The sequence below is a fragment of the Microcebus murinus genome, chromosome X (assembly GCF_040939455.1).
Source record: "Microcebus murinus isolate Inina chromosome X, M.murinus_Inina_mat1.0, whole genome shotgun sequence".
Lineage (NCBI taxonomy): Eukaryota > Metazoa > Chordata > Mammalia > Primates > Cheirogaleidae > Microcebus > Microcebus murinus.
In genome coordinates this window covers 35,154,834-35,176,874 of record NC_134136.1, presented here as the reverse complement: position 1 = coordinate 35,176,874, position 22,041 = coordinate 35,154,834, and the positions used below count along the sequence as shown (strand labels likewise).

At 34.6% G+C, this 22,041-nt stretch overlaps 1 protein-coding gene across 2 annotated transcripts in view; it reads right to left on the bottom strand.

Annotated features, from left to right (window-relative positions):
• The window catches only part of RNF128 (ring finger protein 128), an 87,507-nt gene that overhangs the window by 9,483 nt on the left and 55,983 nt on the right, over window positions 1-22,041 (bottom strand). For both annotated transcript variants that reach the window (XM_012751144.3, XM_012751140.2), the window contains exons 2-3: window positions 11,575-11,822; window positions 1,072-1,143 (exon numbers count right to left, since the gene is read on the bottom strand). In XM_012751144.3, coding sequence (XP_012606598.1) covers window positions 1,072-1,143; window positions 11,575-11,822 — 320 coding nt within the window. The remainder of the gene's footprint in view (window positions 1-1,071; window positions 1,144-11,574; window positions 11,823-22,041) is intronic.

The window sequence follows — 22,041 nt, the reverse complement described above, 5'->3', positions numbered from 1 at the left end:
GGGAACTGACATTTTAACAACAGTGAGTATTCTGACTCATGAACATGGTATATCTTTCCATTTATTTAGGTCTTCCTTGATTTCTTTCTTTCATTAGTGTTTTGCAGTTTTGAGCATACAGATCTTGTACATATTTTGTAAGATTTATATGTAAGTATTTAATGGCTTTGGTACTATTGTAAATGGTATACTCTTTTTATTTCAATAAGTTCTATAGCTATTTTGGGGGGATAAAGTGCTATGATTAAATGATATTTAAATATATGTGTTCTTCATTTTGATATTTTTTTATTTTTTTATATATATATTTTATTTTATTTTGGCATATTATGGGGGTACAAATTTTAAGGTTTCAAAAAATGCCCTTTCCCCCCCTCCCCCCAAAAGTCTATTTTTTGTGATACATGTTTTACCTATCAACAGTATTTTTCAACTGTCCTAAATCTGAAAATGGATGTTCAAGCAAAGCTGTACCAAAGCACTGTATTAGCTTCTTGTTGTTCCTGTAGTAAATTATTATAACTTAGTAGCTTAAAACAATACAACTTATTCTCTTTCTGTTCTAGGCATTAGAAGTTTAAAATCAAGGTGTTGGCAGTACTATGCTCCTTTTGGAGGCCTCAGGGGAGAATCCCTTTTCTTACTGTTTCCAGCTTCTAGAGGCTATCTGCATTCCTCAGCTCATGACCTCTTCCTCGAGTCACTCCAACCTCTTGCTTCCTTTATCATATCTCTTACAGTACCCATAGTCAAATCTTCTTCCTCCCTCTTACAGGGACACTGCGATTATATTTAGGACACAACCAGATAATCCAGGATAATCTCTCCATCTCAAGATCCTTAACTTAATTGTATCAGTAAAATCCTTTCTACCATATAAGGTAACATTCACAGGTTCCAGCGATTAGGACTTACTATTATTGGGCCTACCTCTAGCATCAAATAGATTTAAGAAGTCAATCAGATTTATAAATGTCAATGAAAAGCATACTTGGAACGAACATTTGGCTTGAACAATGGCTTGGTAGCATTGTTTTTAAAACAAATAGCATTTAAAAGTCATAAATGCACCTTGTCTCCTTGTTTCAGTGTACGTAGCTGAAGCCTTCCAATAGCTTTTTTAGCATCTGCCTTTAATTGCCTCTGTAATAAAAAATAGAAAGTATTAGGAAACTTATTTTTTTTAAAAGAAGTATGATGAGAAAGGTAAAGAGAGTTAATAAATACCAAGTAAAAGTCAATATATAAATGAATTTCAGAAGATAAGATTTAATTAACCATAATAAACATCTCATTTACTTGATATAAGACAGGATTTTTCAAATTATAATACTAAAACTTTTCATTCATTATGTTTTCCTACTTTTTTAAACAGAACCTTTGGAACCATAATGGTAAAGCTATGTGTCCCTACTCCAAGTGGATTCAGGTGCTATGAATTTTCAAAGCAAGCTTCCTATTTTCAAGCTCAGGGGACCTTAACAGGTATCTTTTCCAAATTTTTTTGAATCATGTCTTGTTTGGTGGAAAGTGCACAGGATTTCATTCAAAAATGAATTTGGGTTCAAAATCTGATTTTGTCACTTACTAAATAAATAAAAAAGTCATTTACTTCTTTGAGCTTTTTTATTCATCTATAAAATGAGGATAATACCAACCTTTACAGTGTTTGGTATTAGGGGGAAAATGCTGTTTATAACCACAGTTGCCTTCATTCTGACAGTGGTTGCCTTTTTTGTTTGTTTGTTTCACTGAGCATATATCTAGATGAGTCTGGATACACAAAGGCAAGCCCCAGGCCTGTTTATGGAATAAGAACTAAAATATTATGCATCACTGAGTCAGAAGAGAAGTTAGGGTGTGGGAGGAATCCAAGAGTGACGGAAATATTACAAGGAGAGGTGTGAATGAGAGACTACCCTCTACGTGGGATGAACTGGCAAGTAGAAAAAAGCCTCAGGTGATATGAGATATTTGGTTTTAATTTTAAGTTATAATGTGATGCTGCAAATAAATCTTTCCTTCCTCTTCACTAAAATCTACTACATACAGGAATGCCTCAAGTGAATACAATATATGTCTAAATTGAAGTAGAGGCAAGGGATAACACCTGAGTTGATGCTGTGTAGACTATAATGACAGCAAGTGCGGCATAGCAAGATGATAAGCAGTCTTCCTATTTTGAACTGTAAAATGAACAAACTTAGCAGCAATTCAGCAAAAAGCAGGCACCCAGAACCAGGAGTCATTGTGAGAATGTAAACAGATTTTTCATCCCTCTATATGTACTTCCATCCTCATCACAGTCCCCACCTGACATTTAAGTTACATTTAAACTAGAGATAATGTAAGTATTTAGTATAATGTCTGGCACATAGTAGACACTCAATAAAATGTTTATTAAATGAAAATATAAACTACCATTCATCAATAAGTATAACAGGTACTTGTAACATGTCTATACATGTTTGTAGCAAATATATTTTGGAAGGGAATAATCCATAAGTATTAGTATGTGCGGAATCTCCTTAATGCCCCAAATCTGTCTCTTCAATATATCCTTTTGTGAAAGGTATTTGGCTCAATGCCAAACTATTTATTTGCTGTCACAGGAACAGCAGAAGCCTCTCAGATTGTTACCTGACCAGCAAAGAAGCTTAAAAGAAACAGTTAACATGAAGGCTTAGATCCTAGGAAGTAAATAGGTGCTAATAGAGGCCCTTTCACTCGTATTTTGGAATGTAACTGTGAGCTAAACAGGAAATTCTATGATTAAACTTTATTTTGAACACAAATATCTTTCCTTCTATTTTGTTATTTGCATCATAAGTAAACAACAGAGTGACAGTGTATACTTAAGATCGATGGATCACGTAGCCTGACATCTAATCTGACAGATAAGAAAACTGATGCCCAAAGAAGAATACCTTGCTCAAAATATCAGAGTTCGTTAGGGTCAGCCCCACTGAAGACCAGAGTTACATCAAGGTAACCATCTGTTTTGACTATGGCTTGGGCAGAAAGCTAGTACTATTACTTCCTTATATTTATACAGTTTAGTTTAAAATCATTTTTGGTATCTATTATCTCATTTAATCCTCACAACAATCCCTGAAGGAGGTAATATCCTCACTTTAAAGATGAGCAAGTAGAGGCTTGAAAAAGTAAAATAACTTATCTAAAAGGGCATGCAGCCTCTAAATCAGCTGTCCTCAAACTACGGCCCGTGGGCCACATACGGATGTCTTTGCCTGTTTTTTTACTTCAAAATAAGATATGTGCAGTGTGCATAGGAATTTGTTCATAGTTTTTTTTAAAACTATAGTCTGGCCCTCCAACAGTCTAAGGGACAGTGAAGTGGCCCCCTATTTAAAAAGTTTGAGGATCCCTGCTCTAAATAATAGAGCTAGTACTAGAACTCTGTTCTTCACATTCCAAGAGTCCATTACAATATAACTATCCATAACTCAGCTATCTTTTGACATTTTTCCAGCTCCTAGATTCTGTGATCTGTCAAACTGTGGCAATCCTTCCAGTGAATAACCAGTATGCCTACAGGGTCCTGGCCCTGGCCTAGCCATCCAAACTATACTACTTTTTTCGCATATAGACCATGAGCTACCCATGAGCTACTTAAGCATCTAGAGGAGAAAAATGCAAATGAGAAAAAAAATATAAAGCAAGAAGAGAAAATGGGGGGGGGGAGGTAAGTAATGTAGTTGATGAAAAGTCTTTGACAATCATTTTGTTGTCTTTAAAGCACTTCTGATTTAGGTTTAAGCAACAAATTCTACAGGATCAAAAGGGAAACTATATGTAATGTCTGAGTCTATGCCCAGGAGAACAGTAGAACTTACATTAAGATGAATGCATAAAAAAGGTGGTGGGAGAAGAATACAAAAAATATATAGGGCAAAATCCAAGATGCCAGATGATACTAAGCAAGGGACTTGATTATAAAAGATATCTTAAAAAGCTGCAGCATAGCATAAACTAATGTTTTACAAAGCAGCTTTGGAATAAAAATTTGTTTAAAAGGAAATTTGGATATTTTAAATAGCTCCTATGGAGCTTACATAAAGAAAATAGCCATTTTCTTTAAATATTGATGCAAGACGAGTGATTTTGGTAAAAAGCACAAACTATATTTAGAGCTTGAATGAAAGTTACTTGCAAAACTGCCATTAGTACTCAAAATATTTCACTGTCACATGGATATAGAAGAGTTCCAAGATGCATTCCTTCCTCTAAAAATCTGAAATATAAGAGTAGCATTAGGACCAAGTAGTTTATAATAAATACATATGTGTGGACAATATTAAGTCAACTTTTGAGTGCCCAGATATACCTCAACATTTAAAGACAGCATGCCTCAATGCAAACATTAATTTATATTTTATTCCTTAAAAACAATTTCAATAATCCATCTACATTGTTATATAAATTACATTGGGTATTTTTCCAATGCCTTGCCACCATATTAGAATTCCCTCCTACCCTATAAATTCCAATAGCACATTGTTTCCCCCTCTTATCGTGTTCTGTAACTGTATTATTCGCATGTCTTTCTCTCCTACTAGATTGTGAATAGTTGGAGGACTGGTCCTTAGTCATTTTAAAATAAATTTACCATAGTGGCTAGTAGGTGCTCAAAAAATATTTTCTGAATTTAGAAAAAATAAAAGATTTCCATGGTTTTCTCATCCAAGACACTTCTGTATTTTACTTATTAAAAGCCTCCAGTCCACTAAATTTGGGAAAAGACAGGCTTAGAGAATATTTATTGCGCCCCTACCATGTGTCGGGGTCAACCCCAAGCCTTTTACATGTGTCATCTTGTTTAATCATTAATGATCTTGTGAAATAGGTATTTTAATATCCAAGTTTTATAGACAAGAAAAGTAAGGTTCAGAAGCTTGACTAAAGTCCAGGCAGCTGGTTAGCTGCAGAGCTATGATTCAATTCAAGCCCAGGTTCTATCTGGCTTTAAAGCCCATGATCTCTCCACGATAGTACACTGCCTCCATTGTGTAATAGAAAAGAAGCCTTTAAAAGGCCTCACATTCCTTGTGAAGAAGATAAATGGAAGAAAAAAGAAAAAAAAATCTCAAAGTCAGCTATTATCTGATTTTAAAATTCTTCCTACATTGGCTACTTACTGTGATTTGGGGAATTTTTAAAAACAAATGTATTATACCAGCCACCTCTTCCCTTCTCCCCCCCCAATCCTAAGAGATACCTGGTCTAAGAATATTTGGCAGTAGAATTGAAAAAAGAAGCTGGTTGTTGGCCAATTTTCCACAGAAGCTTTGTCACTACTCTGAATAATCAAAAGCTACAATGGCTCCACTGAAGAATCTCAGCTATAGATATATTTTTTGGTTCTGAGTGGGAATTTATTGGTGCTGAAAATGAAAAGTCAAAGCAATTCTTATTCTTTATTACAGTGTTCAATTTTAAAATTATACTGAACACAAAGATATTCTACCTAGTTCATTTGAGTATTTATATCCCATTAGGTAAAACATATGTTTCAGGCTGGTGTTTTGTCAGCATGGTGTTTGGTCCTAGGGTGTTCAGCTTTTAGCTTAACTGAAACCCACATGAATAACATCAGGTATGTTATGCAGTCAAACCTAATTACTTGATGGAGGGCAGAGTGTGCAAAAGCAAGAAAGGAGTGTAGGTATAAGCAAACTAGATTTTCTTGTACTTAACTCACCACCTTTTGCAAATAAACATTTTCATAAAAATTAGGCTAAGAGTTTATAACACAAGATACTAAAATTCAAGAATTACAGTAAGTGGATTTTTTCCCCTCAGATATATTCCTATTAACTAAATCAATGTCTGAGCCATGTGGCTATTTAGGTATATATGAAAAATAAATCTGTTTTGTTCAATAAAACTTATACATAATATTTGTGGGTTTTTTGCATAATATTTGAATGAAAGTATTCTTACAGGTAAGAGGAAGCACAGGCTATAAAACAGCTTCTCATAAATCTATAGCACTACAAATAAGGGGATACATAAGAGTGCAGACCACTCCCATGAAGTTTATCACTATGAGCAGTATAAGGATATGCACTATAAGGAAGAACCTTGAAAAACGGGGGAATCTGACTCAGTAGATAGGTTATAGCTCAGATTATAACTTTTTTCAAAGAAAGAATCAAAACCTTTAGAATTAGTGATATAATGCAAGTTTGTACCCTTTGACCAACATCTCCCCATTTCTCTTACCTGCCCTCATCCCCTGACAACCACCGTTCTGCTCTCTGGTTCTATGAGTTCAACTTTTTTATTTTTATTTAATTTTTAATTCATTTATTTTTTGATCCCAACTTTGATTCTGGGAGAGTTCAAATTTTTTAGATGAATGTATTTTGGGGATCTGATGTATAGCATGAATTTCCTGAATTTGATAAGAGAGTATATCTTAAGTGTCCTACCATACCCTAACACACACACATATACACACAATGGTAACTATGTGTAGTGATGGATGTGCTAATTAATTTGATTATGGTAATCATTTCACAATATATATCAAATCATGTTGTACACCTTGAATATATATAATATTTGTTAATAAAGCTGAAAAAAAGAATTAGTGATATAAATATAAAATTAGAGTAAGCGAATATATAAAAATCCTGAGACCCATTATAAGAGCTTCCTTTTGTTCAGTGAGAAGTCAGAAGAAAGACTAAATCTAGATTCCACTTAGACAAAAATTTAATCTGCTCTTCTTATATAAGAGCAAAAATTCTCATGGTTTTGTAAAAGGCCCTGAAGTATTCTCAAATTTAGGCAGGAACAGATACATATGTATAAACATGCCAACTACAAATGTGTACATGCTGATAGTAGTACAGTATATAGATACCTAATGAATCTTTCAGTTAGTTTCATGTACTAGTAGAGTGGAGAAAATCTAATGTAAACCAGAAATATTTCAGATAATTTTTAGTAATGCTTTAAGCTCAAGGACAGATTTTAAGATATTAACATAACCTAGTCCTTCCTCATCTGAGAGCACACAGGAGTGCTGCCTCTGGCAATAAACTACAGGGACATGTGTGGCATATCTCTGCTCAGGGAGCCAATGTGAATACCAGGGTGTAAGACTTAGACAAGAGGGCTGGTCACTAGGTATATGCTGCTAGCAATTGGTCAAGTCGCTTAAAACTCAAGACCGCTGCTAGCAATTGGCCAAGTTGCTTAAAACTCAAGACCCCTACAGTGAAATCAGGATATTATCAATCTTGATTATTGTACAAAGCAACCCTGAGAAGCTGGTATAACATGGTCCATTGCTCTAGATGTACATAACATACTCATCAATCACTAACATACTTTGCTAGTGAACACTTTGAGGGCCACACTCCCAGCATTGGCCAAGGGCCAATCATGCTTCCCCTGGGGATATATAAGGAATAAACAACTGGATCTGTTGTGTTACCTCTTTCCTCACAATCCAGCCCCTTGCCCTTGGTCAAAGCCTTTTTACTATAAAACCATTAGTATAGTAAATAACTGCTAATATAGTACTTATATTAATACTTCAGTTAATACAGTATTTAGTACAGTTAGTTACTATCTGTACAGTTACTGTACAGTCAGCACAGTATTTATATAAAAGGTGTCATAAGAACAACATAAGTATATCTAATACTTGAAGAAGCCAACAAGGAGCAAAATAGGCTCAAAGGAACAATTTAGCCAGTCTGTAAGACCATCACAAACATCTTTATATTGTTATACCAATTTAATTATCCATCTACCCCCCCTTGATCTATGGCTACTTGAACTTAGTGATAAACTTGCACAGAACTTATATTTAATATCATAATGAACTAAATTATTCTAATTCTTCTTCAGACCAATCACTCTCCATTGGTATCACATCCTAAGGAGTTTTGGGGTCAATTTCCCAAATATATTTGATTACCATATGATTTATTTATATAAGGTAGTTGAATCAACAGTACCAGTATTATACTATATCACAGTATGGTTATGATAGTTTGGTTTGATTACAAAATAAATCAGGAAGTATCATGGCAGTATTTATTAAACTATCCTAGAAGAAATAACTTTTGCCCATATACCAGATATTTTATGAACAAATATTGTCATCAGTGGCAATGATTCTGTCATTTCTATGTTCCATGTTAGCTGAGGACAAAGCCAATAATTTTTCTCAACTCATTATTATACAGTTTTAGGTTCCCATTAACTGTTGTGCAGTAAGGCCATTTCCCTTACTCGTTCAGTATTAGTTCTATTCTTACTAGCTAGTTTCATTTTGGCCCATCCTTTGGTCAAGATCAGTCAGAGATCAACACTGTAAGTGGCAATTTTCTTCAAAAAATTTCCATAAGTGTGGGGATCTGTATGTATCTCAAAGATTCTCTGAGCTTCCACAGCTAAAAATGGAAGGTCATTACTCCATGGCTACTTGGGCCTCCACTTTAAGTAAAACAGTTAATAGAGTCTGTGGTGTCAGAATATATTCTCTTTCCCAATGTTGATTCCTAGCATTCTGTGTTGGGTCTGTGTGACCTTTTTATCACCTTTCCAAGTGGATTCCCATTTTTTCTCTCTTCTTGGAAGATGATTTCTTCCAAATTGTCTATTTCCATTAGTTAATCCTTTTCTTCTGAAAGTCACTCTTCATTAAAAGTAAATTCAGCTTTTCCAAATACTCTAGGCCAGTTCCTATTTCACCTAGAACCCTCTTTTGTTTGATGGACCAGTGTTTAATCCAGCACATGTATTGTTGCAATTGAGTATTAACTGCTGGAATACAGTTAGGATGCACATACTGTACCAAAAACCTTTGGTACCCCATGCAAGAGTCAAGTGTATAGTGGTCACTTCCAAATGTAGTTTAGTTTGAGTATGCCATAAGGTTTCCTATAATCTTTCTTGTATCAACTTAGGGTTGTTCTCAGTGGGGATACAAATCCAACCTGTAATGCCTAATATGCTATTTTTATTCACAACCTACCAATACTTTTCATCCTATTTAAAAGCTTTCCATCCCCCAAAAGAGAGATGATGTATGTTCTTACTTATTACACTATGGCATGTTAGGCTACTACGTCTGGGGGGGCTCATCTGACCATTCAAGCATCACAATTTATGGTTACACAGTTATCGGTTTGCCTGACATCATAAACTATGTATCATCATCTTCAGAAGGAATTCCTGAATATATTAATTTTTCCTAATATTAGTTTTTTAACAGTATACCTAGGCTTAGAATTTTTTCCTAATATTCTCATGAAGATAAGTTTCCATAACTTAGCTTCATCACCATTTCTACCAGTAAAATGGAGATAATGCAGGTAAATGTTTAGTGATAGTTATAAATAGCATATGCATCAAGATCTACCTTTTAAAATTAAATAGGAAGTTATGACATTCTAGTACTCTCATATATTTATAAGCAAAAGGGATTATAAGTCATATATTTAATCTCTTAACCCCCAAAGGATAAATAGATATAGTCCATTAAGTAATAAAATAAATAGCCCTTCTAAAAGCCTTCACTAATAGATGAGAAGTTTTAATGCTATTCTTGACTATTTCTACAGAGGTTAATTTTCATAAAATATATTATGAACTATGAAAATTAAATGAACATGAGACAAGAGCTTGGCCTTGTATAATACTAGGCAAAGTTCTTTATAAACCTTATTACTTGCTGATGGGATTTAACACCACGTTAATAGGTTTATTATAGCACAGAGAATACAGAAACACAAACCCCACCATGAACATACGCAAACCAAACACTCTTGTCATTGTTTAACCTTTGATTAGTCATACTGGATACCAATTTCTTTCTAACCTCACAGATAAAAACAGCACAATATACAAATGTCAAATATTAACACAGCGTGAAACTATTGAGTGGCCTGGCACAGGAATTTTAAACATCCTTTTGACTATAGCTAGTAACAGGCTGAACCTGTCACCAATGTGATAAGCTGATTCTCTAAGGAGAAGGACAGAAGTCAATTAGCTTTAAGGACTGAGATAACCATCACTTATTACCATATGACAGTACCTAACCTTTATGAAGTTTTTATAATAAAATTTCAATTTCTCATCTATTCCTAAATTCAATTAACTTTCTTGCTATATAGAAATCCTCACTGCTCCCCCCACCTCCTAAATTGTGTTCTTTTTTGCTTATTAGAGAAACAGCACATGAAATATCCAAAATTTCAATGCCTTTGCAAAAACTTCTCAGTACATATAAAAATTTATTCTGTTGCCTCTACTATAAGATCATCTGAAAGCATTAAATCCCTACTGAGCATTCTGGAGAAGTGGCATACCATTCTCCTGTTGTGTTGAGAATACCTGAAGTGGGGAGGAAGTAAGAAATCATAGTGACTTGGACCAATGTGGAAGTAATGGAGGTGGTGAAAAATATCAGGTTCTGGGTATATAGTGAGGGTAGAATCAATGGGATTCACTGACGGAGTTTATATGGGAAGTGAGAAAAAAAAGAGGAATAAAGAATAACACAAAAGTGTAGGAGTGTATATAGCTAAGAAAACATATTGTGATTCCCAGGCAGCATTAAGGGCCCATTCTGAGTTTGTGGTCATAAATTTAAAATGTGATCAGTCAAGATACCTATAAATGTTTTTCTGCTACTTCAGCTGTGCAAGGTGTAATCATAGAATAGGTGGGAAGTAGTATTTAACCAGGGTTGGGTTTTGCCAGCAAGTATAACAAAGAGAGAAGGGCCAAGGGAACTGAAGATGTATACATGTGAGTAACTATGGAATTTAAGCTGGGTAAGGAGAGAAGTGAGGATATCAGGGGGGTGAGGGACAGTTTAAAGATGAAGGGATCAATGAAGAAAACAGAAGCAATCAAGAGTACTTCCACATCTACAACCACCAGCACTTCCCTGTTCAATAATGTTTTGGAATTTTTGCTGTCTATACTTTGTACCTTTTTACACAATGGTATAGTATGGTAGAAATTATGAATATGTGACCCTGTTTGGAGCCTAGCACTATATCATGCACGATGAGAGCTGTAAACCTGCCTTCCATGATATCCACCGTAGTCTTTTCTGAGCCTAACCCCCACATGCAAATATACACATACATGTAAAATAACAGTGGTTACCCTTGGCAGTAACTACAGTTATACTGTTATATTACGTTTTAGGTGAAGGGTTTTTGCTCTGTACCTTCTAATTTCAAAATTTTCTACATTGAATAGAAATGCTTTTATAATTTAGAAAAAAATGTTTATTTAATAGAACATATGTATTTACACCCATATATAATTAAATGCTGGCTATGCTCCCTAATGAGGTGTTAGAAGATTTAATCAGGCAGGATTAAGTTCCTATATAGAAAATAAAAGATTTGAGAAGATAAAAGCTGACATTGTTTTAAAAACTACCAGATTTCATTAAATGTACGCACAGATCATTGTCTAACAAGTAAAGTGTATTAAAATGCATGACAATGAAACTATAATTAAAGCAGTAAAAATAGTTTAAAATTGGAAGAAAGGACCATTACAAACCTGCTTCCTGCTTTGAGCTCTTGCATTCCGTAATCTTCGAGCAGAATAAAAGATAAAATAGCCCACGGTTGCCGCCGTAATAATAAAAAAGGACACAGAAACAAAAAAAATCGAGTAGTGATTCACCCAAGGGCCATGTTTTTTCCCTACTTCAATGACCATTGTTACTTGTATGCCTCTTTGAATAGACTGTAGAATTTTTGTGCCTTTCAGATTGCCAATCATGATTGCAACAATGTCTCCTGCACCTGTAAAAGAAAATAAATTCAGTTTTAGTTTGGTAAAGCATTCTTAGTATAAAAATCCAATTGCTAAAAGAATCTCTATGCATTAAGTGAGTCTCTTGAAATGCTTTTAAATGAGTCTCAATGAGACAAAGGAAGGATATTCATTAAGTTAACATTTTTGAGCACCTACTATATATATAAAAGTTGTAGGGATATACATGCATGAGATTTGGTTACTGATCTTACTGAACTCATAGTTTAATAGGGAAGCTATTACATATAACAAATACCTCCCTCTTCTTCAGGTTAACTACCTATAATTCAAAATGTTTGCCTTTGAGGTCCAATTTGCATCTTATATGATGGCTGGCTTAAAGACAAATAAAAAGCCCTATGGATGGTAGAAAATAGGGCTTACATTCTAGAGAATCTGAGATTTGGGAAATATGGAAATATTTAACTATACATTTCCCAATATAAGTGACAGACTATCGCATGAACTCATTACTAACATGTGTAAGGATTTACATATCAGGATAGTAATTTGAGACAAATAATGTTTACAAGCCCAAAAGTAACAACCTTTATATATATCATGATGTGCCATTTTTCTATATCTTCACAAGCAATATAAAATTTGTCCAAGGTGTTCTAAGGTTTTACACAGATATGATCACGTTAGCAATGAAGATAACACATAGAATTGATAGAAATGGAGGTTTCTATTCAGTCCATTAACACAAGCCTGAAATTAGACTAAACTTATTGCTATATCTATAGCAATAATATCTATAATACCTCCCTCTCTACCACCAAATATATAAGTTTTGTGGAAAAACATAAAGGACAAACATTATCTTTCCCAGTGTTGTGAGAATGTCAGGCTGCTCATGCCTTTCCAATGCTTATCAAGGTTTATATTCTATCTCGTTTATATGACCTAAGACCAATAATGTTACGCAAAAGAATAGAGCTCTTTGAATGTTACGGTATTGCCAACCAGAGAAATCGCCCACTGATATTAGGTCCAGGTGCTAATCAAGGTTAATGATCAAACTCCAATCTGGAATAAATACACACCCCCACGACTCTTAGACTAGACCTTTAGACTAGAATTTAAACACAAAAGTACAATATTAAAATAGTAGTCACACTTCCGATGATCAAATTAAGAATATAAACCTTAAATGGCTATGTATATAGTAGAATTATTACCCAAGTAATCCCTTAAATTTATGGTGCCCTGTGGCCAAAGTCTTCAAAAGATAAGGCCAAAAAGAAGTATCTCACAATATGCTAGCTGTCTCCTTATTTGAAGTTATTAATTTAAAAATATATTTAAAGGGTATTATCACAGATGCTTAAAGTTCCAAAAGATACTATTTTTACATATGATAGCCATTTAGTTAAACCCTTTTATAACTTTACTGACTCATGTGTGATCACTCAGTTTGACAGAGGTTAATGACTCACTCTGTTCTCATTTACATGGGTGAAAAATCTCAAAAGCAATGGGGAGTGAATAAGTCTAAAATGTAGATACCTTCTGTTGTATCTTCTTCCAGTATCACTTTATAACCCAAATATCCCTTATGTGTCTGGAGAATTGGTAATTTTTCAAGAGAGTGGCTTTTTTTCTCTACTTATTGTGGGGCCTTAAATTTCTAGCTATGGTACTAAAAGTACAGACATTATCTGTCTTTTTTCTACAAGCCATCTCTCAGGAAAATGTGTAGTTATAAAGTTTTGATTAATTATATAACCTAGCATTCATTTCTGATATTATAACCTGTAAAATCTTTGAAAGCATAGAGAATTCTAAAAATCAGGCTCTGGAATATTTTATAATTTAAAAGATTTTTTTAAAAAATCACAGATGTACCTTATAGTATTTTTTTGACTAATATAAATAGTTTTTATTCTTTCAGAAGATATGAGGTGGGTGGAAGGGCTGAATACTCAAGGAACATACTGGCCATTGTGGTCAGATGGAGATTAAAAAACAAGGATGATCAAGAAGTATACATCGTCTACATCTTAGGAACAATGCTGTGTTTCAATCCCCACAATTCATATTCATACATGCTATATAGTCCAACTATGAAAAATCTACTGAATTAACTTTCTAATCATATAATAAACCTATTTCTAAGCATTATGATCTATCTCCCTGCACACCCTTGCAACTATCTAAAAACTGCTCCCCCTCCACTGTTCCCAAACACAGTTAATGACATCAAAACACTTCTAGTTACCTGGTTTAGTAACCTCAGAATCATGTTTGAATCCTCACTGCTCACCTAGTCAGCCATAGACATGCTACTTACTTCCTTGATGTCTCCCATTATCAGATCCTTCTTTCTAGTTCTGCTGCCTTAATATAGGCCCTCATAATTTCCTTGCTTAAACTATTTCAGTAACCTAACTGGTCACCCTCTATCCAGTATTCCCCCTCCCTTAAACTTTCATCAAAGTTTATCTTCCTATTTGACTTTTGCCACCACTTGGTTGGATCATGCCTCTTCCCTTGCTCAGGAGTCTTTAGTGGCTCCTTATTACTCATTAAATTCTGACTCTTTGGCCTAGCATTTAAAGCCTTATATGATTTGGCCTCAATTGACCTTGCCAGTTTGATATATCTCCACTATACCTCATTTCATGAATACTCAGATCCAGCCACATGGGATTGTCACTCACTTGCCAAAACTCTCTTTGTTCATTCTGTGCCCTCAGCCTAAAATGCCCTATATCCACTCTGACACTCCTCCCCCTCTTCTGCTTGTCTATGGTATTACTCAAGTCCCAGCTCAAACTCCTATACAGTTTTCCCAAGTTCCAAGTGAGAAAGTAAATGTTCCCGTCACTTGGTTTTTAACCTCTATCTAGCACTTTTCTTTGATTTGCATTTCAATCGGCATGCCTTAATCCCTCTCTAAATTAAGAACTGTTTAGGGGCAAAGGCAGTCTCTTTTTAAAAATTTATTACTATAACTGACATATAACAATTGTATATATCTATGGGGCACAATGCGATTGTCAATGCATGCATACATAGGATAATGATTAAATGGGGTAATTACTATATCACTTTAAACATTTTTCATTTCTTTGTAGTGACAACATTCAAAATTTTTTCTTGTAGTTATCTCAAAATATACATTATATTGTTATTTGCTATAGCCACCCTACTGTGTAACAGAACACCAAAATTTATTCTTCCTAGGTGTAACTTTGTACTCATTGACCAACCTTCCCCGCCTCCAGTAACTACTATTCTACTTTCTACTTCTGTGCAATCAACTTTTTAAGATTCCATATACAAATGAGATCATGTGGTGTTTGTCTTTCTGTGCCTGGTTTATTTCATTTAACATAACGTCCTCCAGGTTCATACATGTTGCCACAAATGACAGGATTTCATTCTATTTCATGGCTGAACAGCATTTCATTTGGATATATAACCTGTAATGGGATTGCTGGAATATATAGTAGTTCTGTATTTAATTTTTCGAGGAACCTTCATACTGTTTTCCATAATGGCTGTACTAATTTACATTCCCACCAATAGTGTAGAAGAGTTCCCTTTTTTCTGCATCCTTGCCAGCATTTGTTATTTTTTGTCTTTTTTTTTTTTTTTTTTTTGAGACAGAGTCTCGCTTTGTTGCCCAGGCTAGAGTGAGTGCCGTGGCGTCAGCCTAGCTCACAGCAACCTCAAACTCCTGGGCTCAAGCGATCCTTCTGTCTCAGCCTCCCAAGTAGCTGGGACTACAGGCATGAGCCACCATGCCCGGCTAATTTTTTCTATATATATTAGTTGGCCAATTAATTTCTTTCTATTTATAGTAGAGACGGGGTCTCGCTCTTGCTCAGGCTGGTTTTGAACTCCTGACCTCGAGCAATCCGCCCGCCTCGGCCTCCCAGAGAGCTAGGATTACAGGCGTGAGCCACTGCGCCCAGCCTATTTTTTGTCTTTTTAATAAGCATTCTAACTTGGATGAGGTGATATCTCATAGTAGTTTAGATATGCATTACCCTGATGATTAGTGATGTTGACATTTTTTCATATACCTCTTAGCCACTTGTATGTCTTCTTTTGAGAAATGTCTATTCAGGTCTTTTACCCATTTTTAACCTAATTATTTGCTATTGCATTGACTTGGCAGTCTCTTAATTAACTACAGTAATGCCTTTCTTTATCTGGTATTGTCAAGGAATTAGATGTTCCATGTAAGTAAAATTTACAGATAACAAAAGGCTTAACACAAATACTTAATTTTAATAATTTTGAATGGACACTTTAAAAAAGTAATCTATACTGCCCTATTTTCTTAACTAGGAGATACTGCTTATGATTTATTATTGACACTGGATTATCTTGCAAGTCATTATTTAATAGTAGTAATTAGTAAGTGTAATTAGTAAGATTATTTGTCTCCAAACTGTAATGATTTTTCACTAAAGTCATAAATTTTTGGAGCTGGAATGGACCTTAGAAATCATTCACTTTGGCTTATTTTTGAGTTCTCACATTGGGCAATTTTCTTTAAGGGAGGGTTTCTCACTTAACTTGTTGCTTCTAGCACCATCTCTTCTTTCTTTCTAATCTTATGCTTCTAATTTACCATTGGCTCAGAAAAGACAATCAAGCTTGGGTCTACAGAAAGAGTAAGACAAGCTTCCATAGAGAGCTTGAGGGCTTCAGTACAAGTACCTTCTGTCTGACATTTATATGGTTTGCTCACTGACATTTTTGTTTACTTCCTGAATCCTGGCTATGATCTGGATAATCGAGGTGGCCAGATAAAATTTACCTATGAAGTAGGCCTTTAACATATTTAATTCTCACATCAACCCTATAGGATAGGCATTGCTACTACCCCCATTAATGATAAGACTGACTAAATTGCCTAGGATAATGCAAGAAAGTAAGTACAGAAATGGTATTTGAACCCAGACGGTTTGGCTTTAGTGCCTCTGTTCTTCACCACCATTCTACAGTAGTTCTGTATCTTCGATGAAACCTAAAGCTATTATTTAAGTGTAAAAATGGAACTTAAATAGGTAATTCAGGGGTTCAGTGGTAAATGTTTAACAACTGGGTCTCAAGGTTGGAGAAAGCCCTGATTTGTAGTGTGTGCCAATTTCCATGGTGTAAATACTCCCATCATGGCCATGTGAATGTGGAGTTGGGAAGAAATGGGTACAATTGACTGAGCAAAGATGGCTCCAGTTCACTACTGGACATTACAGAGTCAAAACTTAAGTACAACTGATTGTTCATAGTCAAGTTACCGATGCAACTTCTTGTTCTACTCTTTCCCCGTTACACTAATACTCTTGAATAGTCCTAAAAACAATAATAAAAACCCAACTTAAGTATATAAGTAGCATACAATTCAAAATATAACATGTAACAAATTCACTTTGCTTATTTTTTTCACTTATTCATACCTACTTTTAAAAACCAGTTACAATTCATATACAATCCCAAATTAAGTTTTTGTACTGGCTACTCTGTTGAAAATCACAGAATAAGATATATACTCTGAAACTCCAAAGAACACTCAGACTTCTCTTGGTGAAACAGATTAAAAATCTTTTCTTATTGTAGTGTTTCTGTTGCTAAGCGGGCCTTGTTGGGCCTTTTTCTCCCTCAAGCTTTTTTCTATCCTTCAAATATTGGAAAGGTGATGTTATAATGCTTCAGCTGGTCCCAAATCTCTCAAATTAAAATTAATAACTTTTTAAGTGATCTTTGTAAAGGATCACAAAACATTATGTAAAATTAGCCATTTATTATAAAAAATATAGATGTGATCATATTCATAATTTATTCTGAATCTTTAACCTCCCTGATGACCAGTGTGTTGGAGAATAGAAAGTGAAGGGAACATTTAACACACACACACACAGGCCAGAAGCTTTTCTCATCTTAAACAAAATTTGGAAAATGTATAGATTAGCATTTTTTCAAAGGGATGACTAAAATATAATATTTTGCCTATTTGAAAGGGTGTGATACTGATATTCCCTTCCTGGAGATACTCAAAGCACTTCTTTTTTAAAAAACTGACACAACATATTTGTACATATTTTGGTGGTACATATGATATTTTGATACCTTTATACAATGTGTAATGATCAAATCAGGGTAACTGGAATATCTATTACCTTAAACATTTATCTTTTATTTATGTTGGGAGTATTACAATTCTCTTCTAGTTATTTTGAAACATAGAATAAATTATTGTTAGCTATAATTTCCCTACTGTACTATGGAATACTAGAACTTATTCTTTCTATCTAACTATATTTTTGTACCCATTAACCAACTTCTCTTCATCACCCCCCTCTTCCCTTTCCAGCCTCTGGTAGCCACCAATCTATTCTTTACCTCTGTGAGAGCCATATTTTTAGCTCCCACATATGAGTGAGAACATGCAATATTTGTCTTTCTGTGCCTGGCTTACTTCACTTAACATAATGACCTCTAGTTCCATCCATGTTGCTGCAAATGATTGGATTTCATTATTTTTATGGTTGAATAATATTCCACTGTATATTTACGAGGTATTTCCATAAAGTATCCAGCCATGTAATATGAAAAAGAGAGACATTTATTGAAGAAGATACAAGAAACCTAGTACATAGGACAATGACGCCTCATTCCCCTTCAAAGTAGGCACCTTGGGAGCTCATACAGTTCTCCTAGCGCCTCTTAACCTAACCTGTACACATTTAACATTCCCAGGTGTTCTGGTTGTTGCAGGTCTTCCAGAATGTGGATCACTTTCAACGGATTCACAATCATCTTTAAAGCCTTTGTGCCACACTTTTATTTGTGCTGCACTCATTGCATCACCCCTGAAAGCCTTCTGAATCATCCAAATAGTTTCTGTGGAGGAATGTTCAAGCTTAATGCCAAATTTGATGCAGATTCGTTGCTCCACTCAGTCATTTTGAATGCAACAGCCACACAGTACACGTGCTCACTCAATGGTGTCTAGCACTCCACTTACTAGTACAGTGACGTCATCATTGTTCACACATGTGCATTCCAGTTCACTCTCCTTGGCTGCCAGGTTGTATTAATGTTGCGCAAACTGTTCTTGTTGTATTAACAACGGCTAGATACTTTCCAGACGGACCTCATATACCACATTTTCTTTATTCATTTATCCATTGATGGACACTTACGTTGATTCTATATCTTGGCTATTGTGAATGGTGCTGTAATATTAAAGGACTTCTGTGCTCCTAAAAATTGAGCTTTGAAAACAGGAGTTCAGACTTGCAAGAAGACAAGTCCAATTAACAGATAAACCTATATCATTGAATCTATATGTTTTATGTTGTTGAATTTTGCTTATCAGTTTATTCTCTTACAGAACAACAACATATTAAAGGGAAACAGTTTTACCATAGTCTGAAAATTACTGCTATTTCCTCAAAACATTCTTACAAATTATTTTTAAAATCAATGTAGATGTACTAATATACAGAGTACTGTACAAGTTTTAGAACTTTCCATTTTTCTATCCAAAATTTCACTGTAACAACTATCTTCTTTGGAAAATCTCAGGCTTAAGAAGCCAAATATGGGTTGCACAGCTCAGCTGATTAAAACATAGTACTAAATAAGATCAAGGCCATGGTTCAATTAACCTTCTTGTGGGCCAGTTATACAGAAGATAGACAGTATTCCTAACCTCATTAAGTGTTGTTTTGAGTATCTACATACATGCCAGGCACTATACTAGGCCTTGAAGCTATAAAAAGGAATAAAATATCATTCCTGCCCTCTAGGCACATGTAAATATGATTCCATATATTAGCCATTCACCACTAGGAAGAATACGATCTAAGCCAGTGAAAGGAATTGTGCATATATATTCTCACGGCCAGTAGTAGAATAAAAGTTTCCAAATCACATTCCAAATGGATACCAGTAGAATATCTTCCGATATAAAAAATTATTTTCCCTCAATGTCTCATAATTTGTAAAATAACAACCCCTCACAAAGAAAAAAAAATCTTTAATTTGCTAAAATCGTCTGATGAGGAAAACTGCCCATTAATTAGACAACAAACCACTAATATCCTAAACTCTGATCACAGAACAGCTGTCTTTTCAGGGTTTCAATCACTGTAAATCTGCACTTTGTTTCAAAGGTAATTGGGAGACTGTTTATACCCTTTTCTTTCATGGACTGTTAGTCAAAATCATTGAGACAAACTATAAAACTTATTAGTTAAATGCCTTATTTGTAGAGATAAATTGAGGGTTTATTCATAAAGCTTATATCTGATAAATACATTTTTTAGAGTTTAAAAGCAGAAAAGGCTGTGATTTTTATAATTCCAGTGTATTTATATTACTTTATATTTGACAATTTAATGGTCAGGAATAGCTAATCTGGACTATAGTTGTTTAAACACAAATTCCTGGGTCCGGGATAACTTAAACAATACTTATCTTTACACCACTAATACATATATTTAATAGTAGTTATAGATTGCAATTCTACAAGGAATCCTTATGCTTCCTACTTAAAAATCATTAATAGCAACATGACATGGCTCAAGTTTTATCACATTTTCACACTGCTATGTAAATATTTTAGGAGAAGGGACAGATTATAAATACGTAGCAATTAAGTAGAAGAAGAAATATTGATTCCAATTTCAAATGTCTAACAATGAAAAAAGGTTTTGGGATGCACCTGTCTTGGGAATGAAGGTAATGAAATAGGTTGTAGCAACTCTTACTACTATTAATGAATACTATTCAGTTAAAATGTTAATATAAAGTCACTACTGGGGAAAAACATTTATTATTCACATTGTTTAAAAATTTGATGTAAGATCCTGCTGGTGGCCAACCCCTTTCATTTCTTTCCAAGAGCTAATATTAATATTATGGTTTTGGTCTAATTATATTTATTTGTCAGCACAAATTCAATAAACAAATATTTATTGAGTACCAACTATATAGTAAACCTTGTGCTCTTGGATAATTTTTCCAACATTTAATATTAATGTGTCAAAATGTAAAATAAATTCTAAAACATTTTACAATATATGAAACATTCTAAAGATAATAATAGCATACTTACAGCAGCTTACAATTCAAACACAAAATACAAGGTAAGGAAAGCTGTTTTAGTATCTCTTTCAACCAATATTCTACTTTTAATATTAGAAAAGGGGCTGTATTCACAATGAGTGACTTACAAGTAATAACAGCAACTGAAGGCCAAAGTGGCTCTTCTAAAACTAAGCTCATGTTCAATACTGCCCAAACATCCTGATGATAAAAGGGGGTCACAGCACTCCTAGATTCACTGATATCTAGAATGAAGATCTAGGTGTAAATATTTCCAACATACCAAACATTTCCTCCATGAGAAAATCTGAAACCAATTCAAGTAGACTTCTGAATATTCATTTTGTCCATAGTAGCTTACAAAGGCTTGGTTTGCCTTCTATAGACCAAACGTTTTGGGAAACTGGGGAAGGCCAACTATTTCAAAGAGAGATATCAAAGCTCATCAGACTAAGACTCCTAAGTACCATTTTTTTTAAAACAAACGAAAAAATTATCTAAACTTTCAAGCCAAACTAGCCTCTCTTTTGTCAAAGTTCTGTTTTGTGGCAACTTTTTTTTTTTTATTTCGGTATATTATGGGGGTACAGATTTTAAGGCTTCAATAAATGCCCTTTTTCCCCCTCCCCCCACAAGTCTGAGTCTCCAGCATGACCATCCCCCAGATGGTGCACATCTCACTCATTATGTATGTATATACCCGCCCCCCTCCCCCCTCCCACCTGCCCAATACCCTATTACTTTAGTACCTATGTGTCCATTTAGGTGCTGTGGCAACTTTTTTTGTTGCCTTTTGATTATTCTCAAAGATGAACCAAATTTAAGTTTCTGAAGTTGACTGCTTCATAGTAGTTTACTTCCATCCTTGTAACTCATCAAAGAAGCAAATATACAAATACATTCTTAAAAGTATCTGGAAATATATACATATGTCTGCGGTTCACTGGGCACCAGACCAAATCAGTACTGCATACCCCTTTAATATGTCATTATCTTCCTGCTATGGTTTGGTCCCACCAAGTCTCGCGTTGAAATCTGATCCCCAATGTTGGAAGCGGGGCCTAGTGGGAGGTGTTAGGTCATGGGGATGGAGCTCACCTGAATGGCTTGGTGCCATTCTTGGATAAGTTCTTA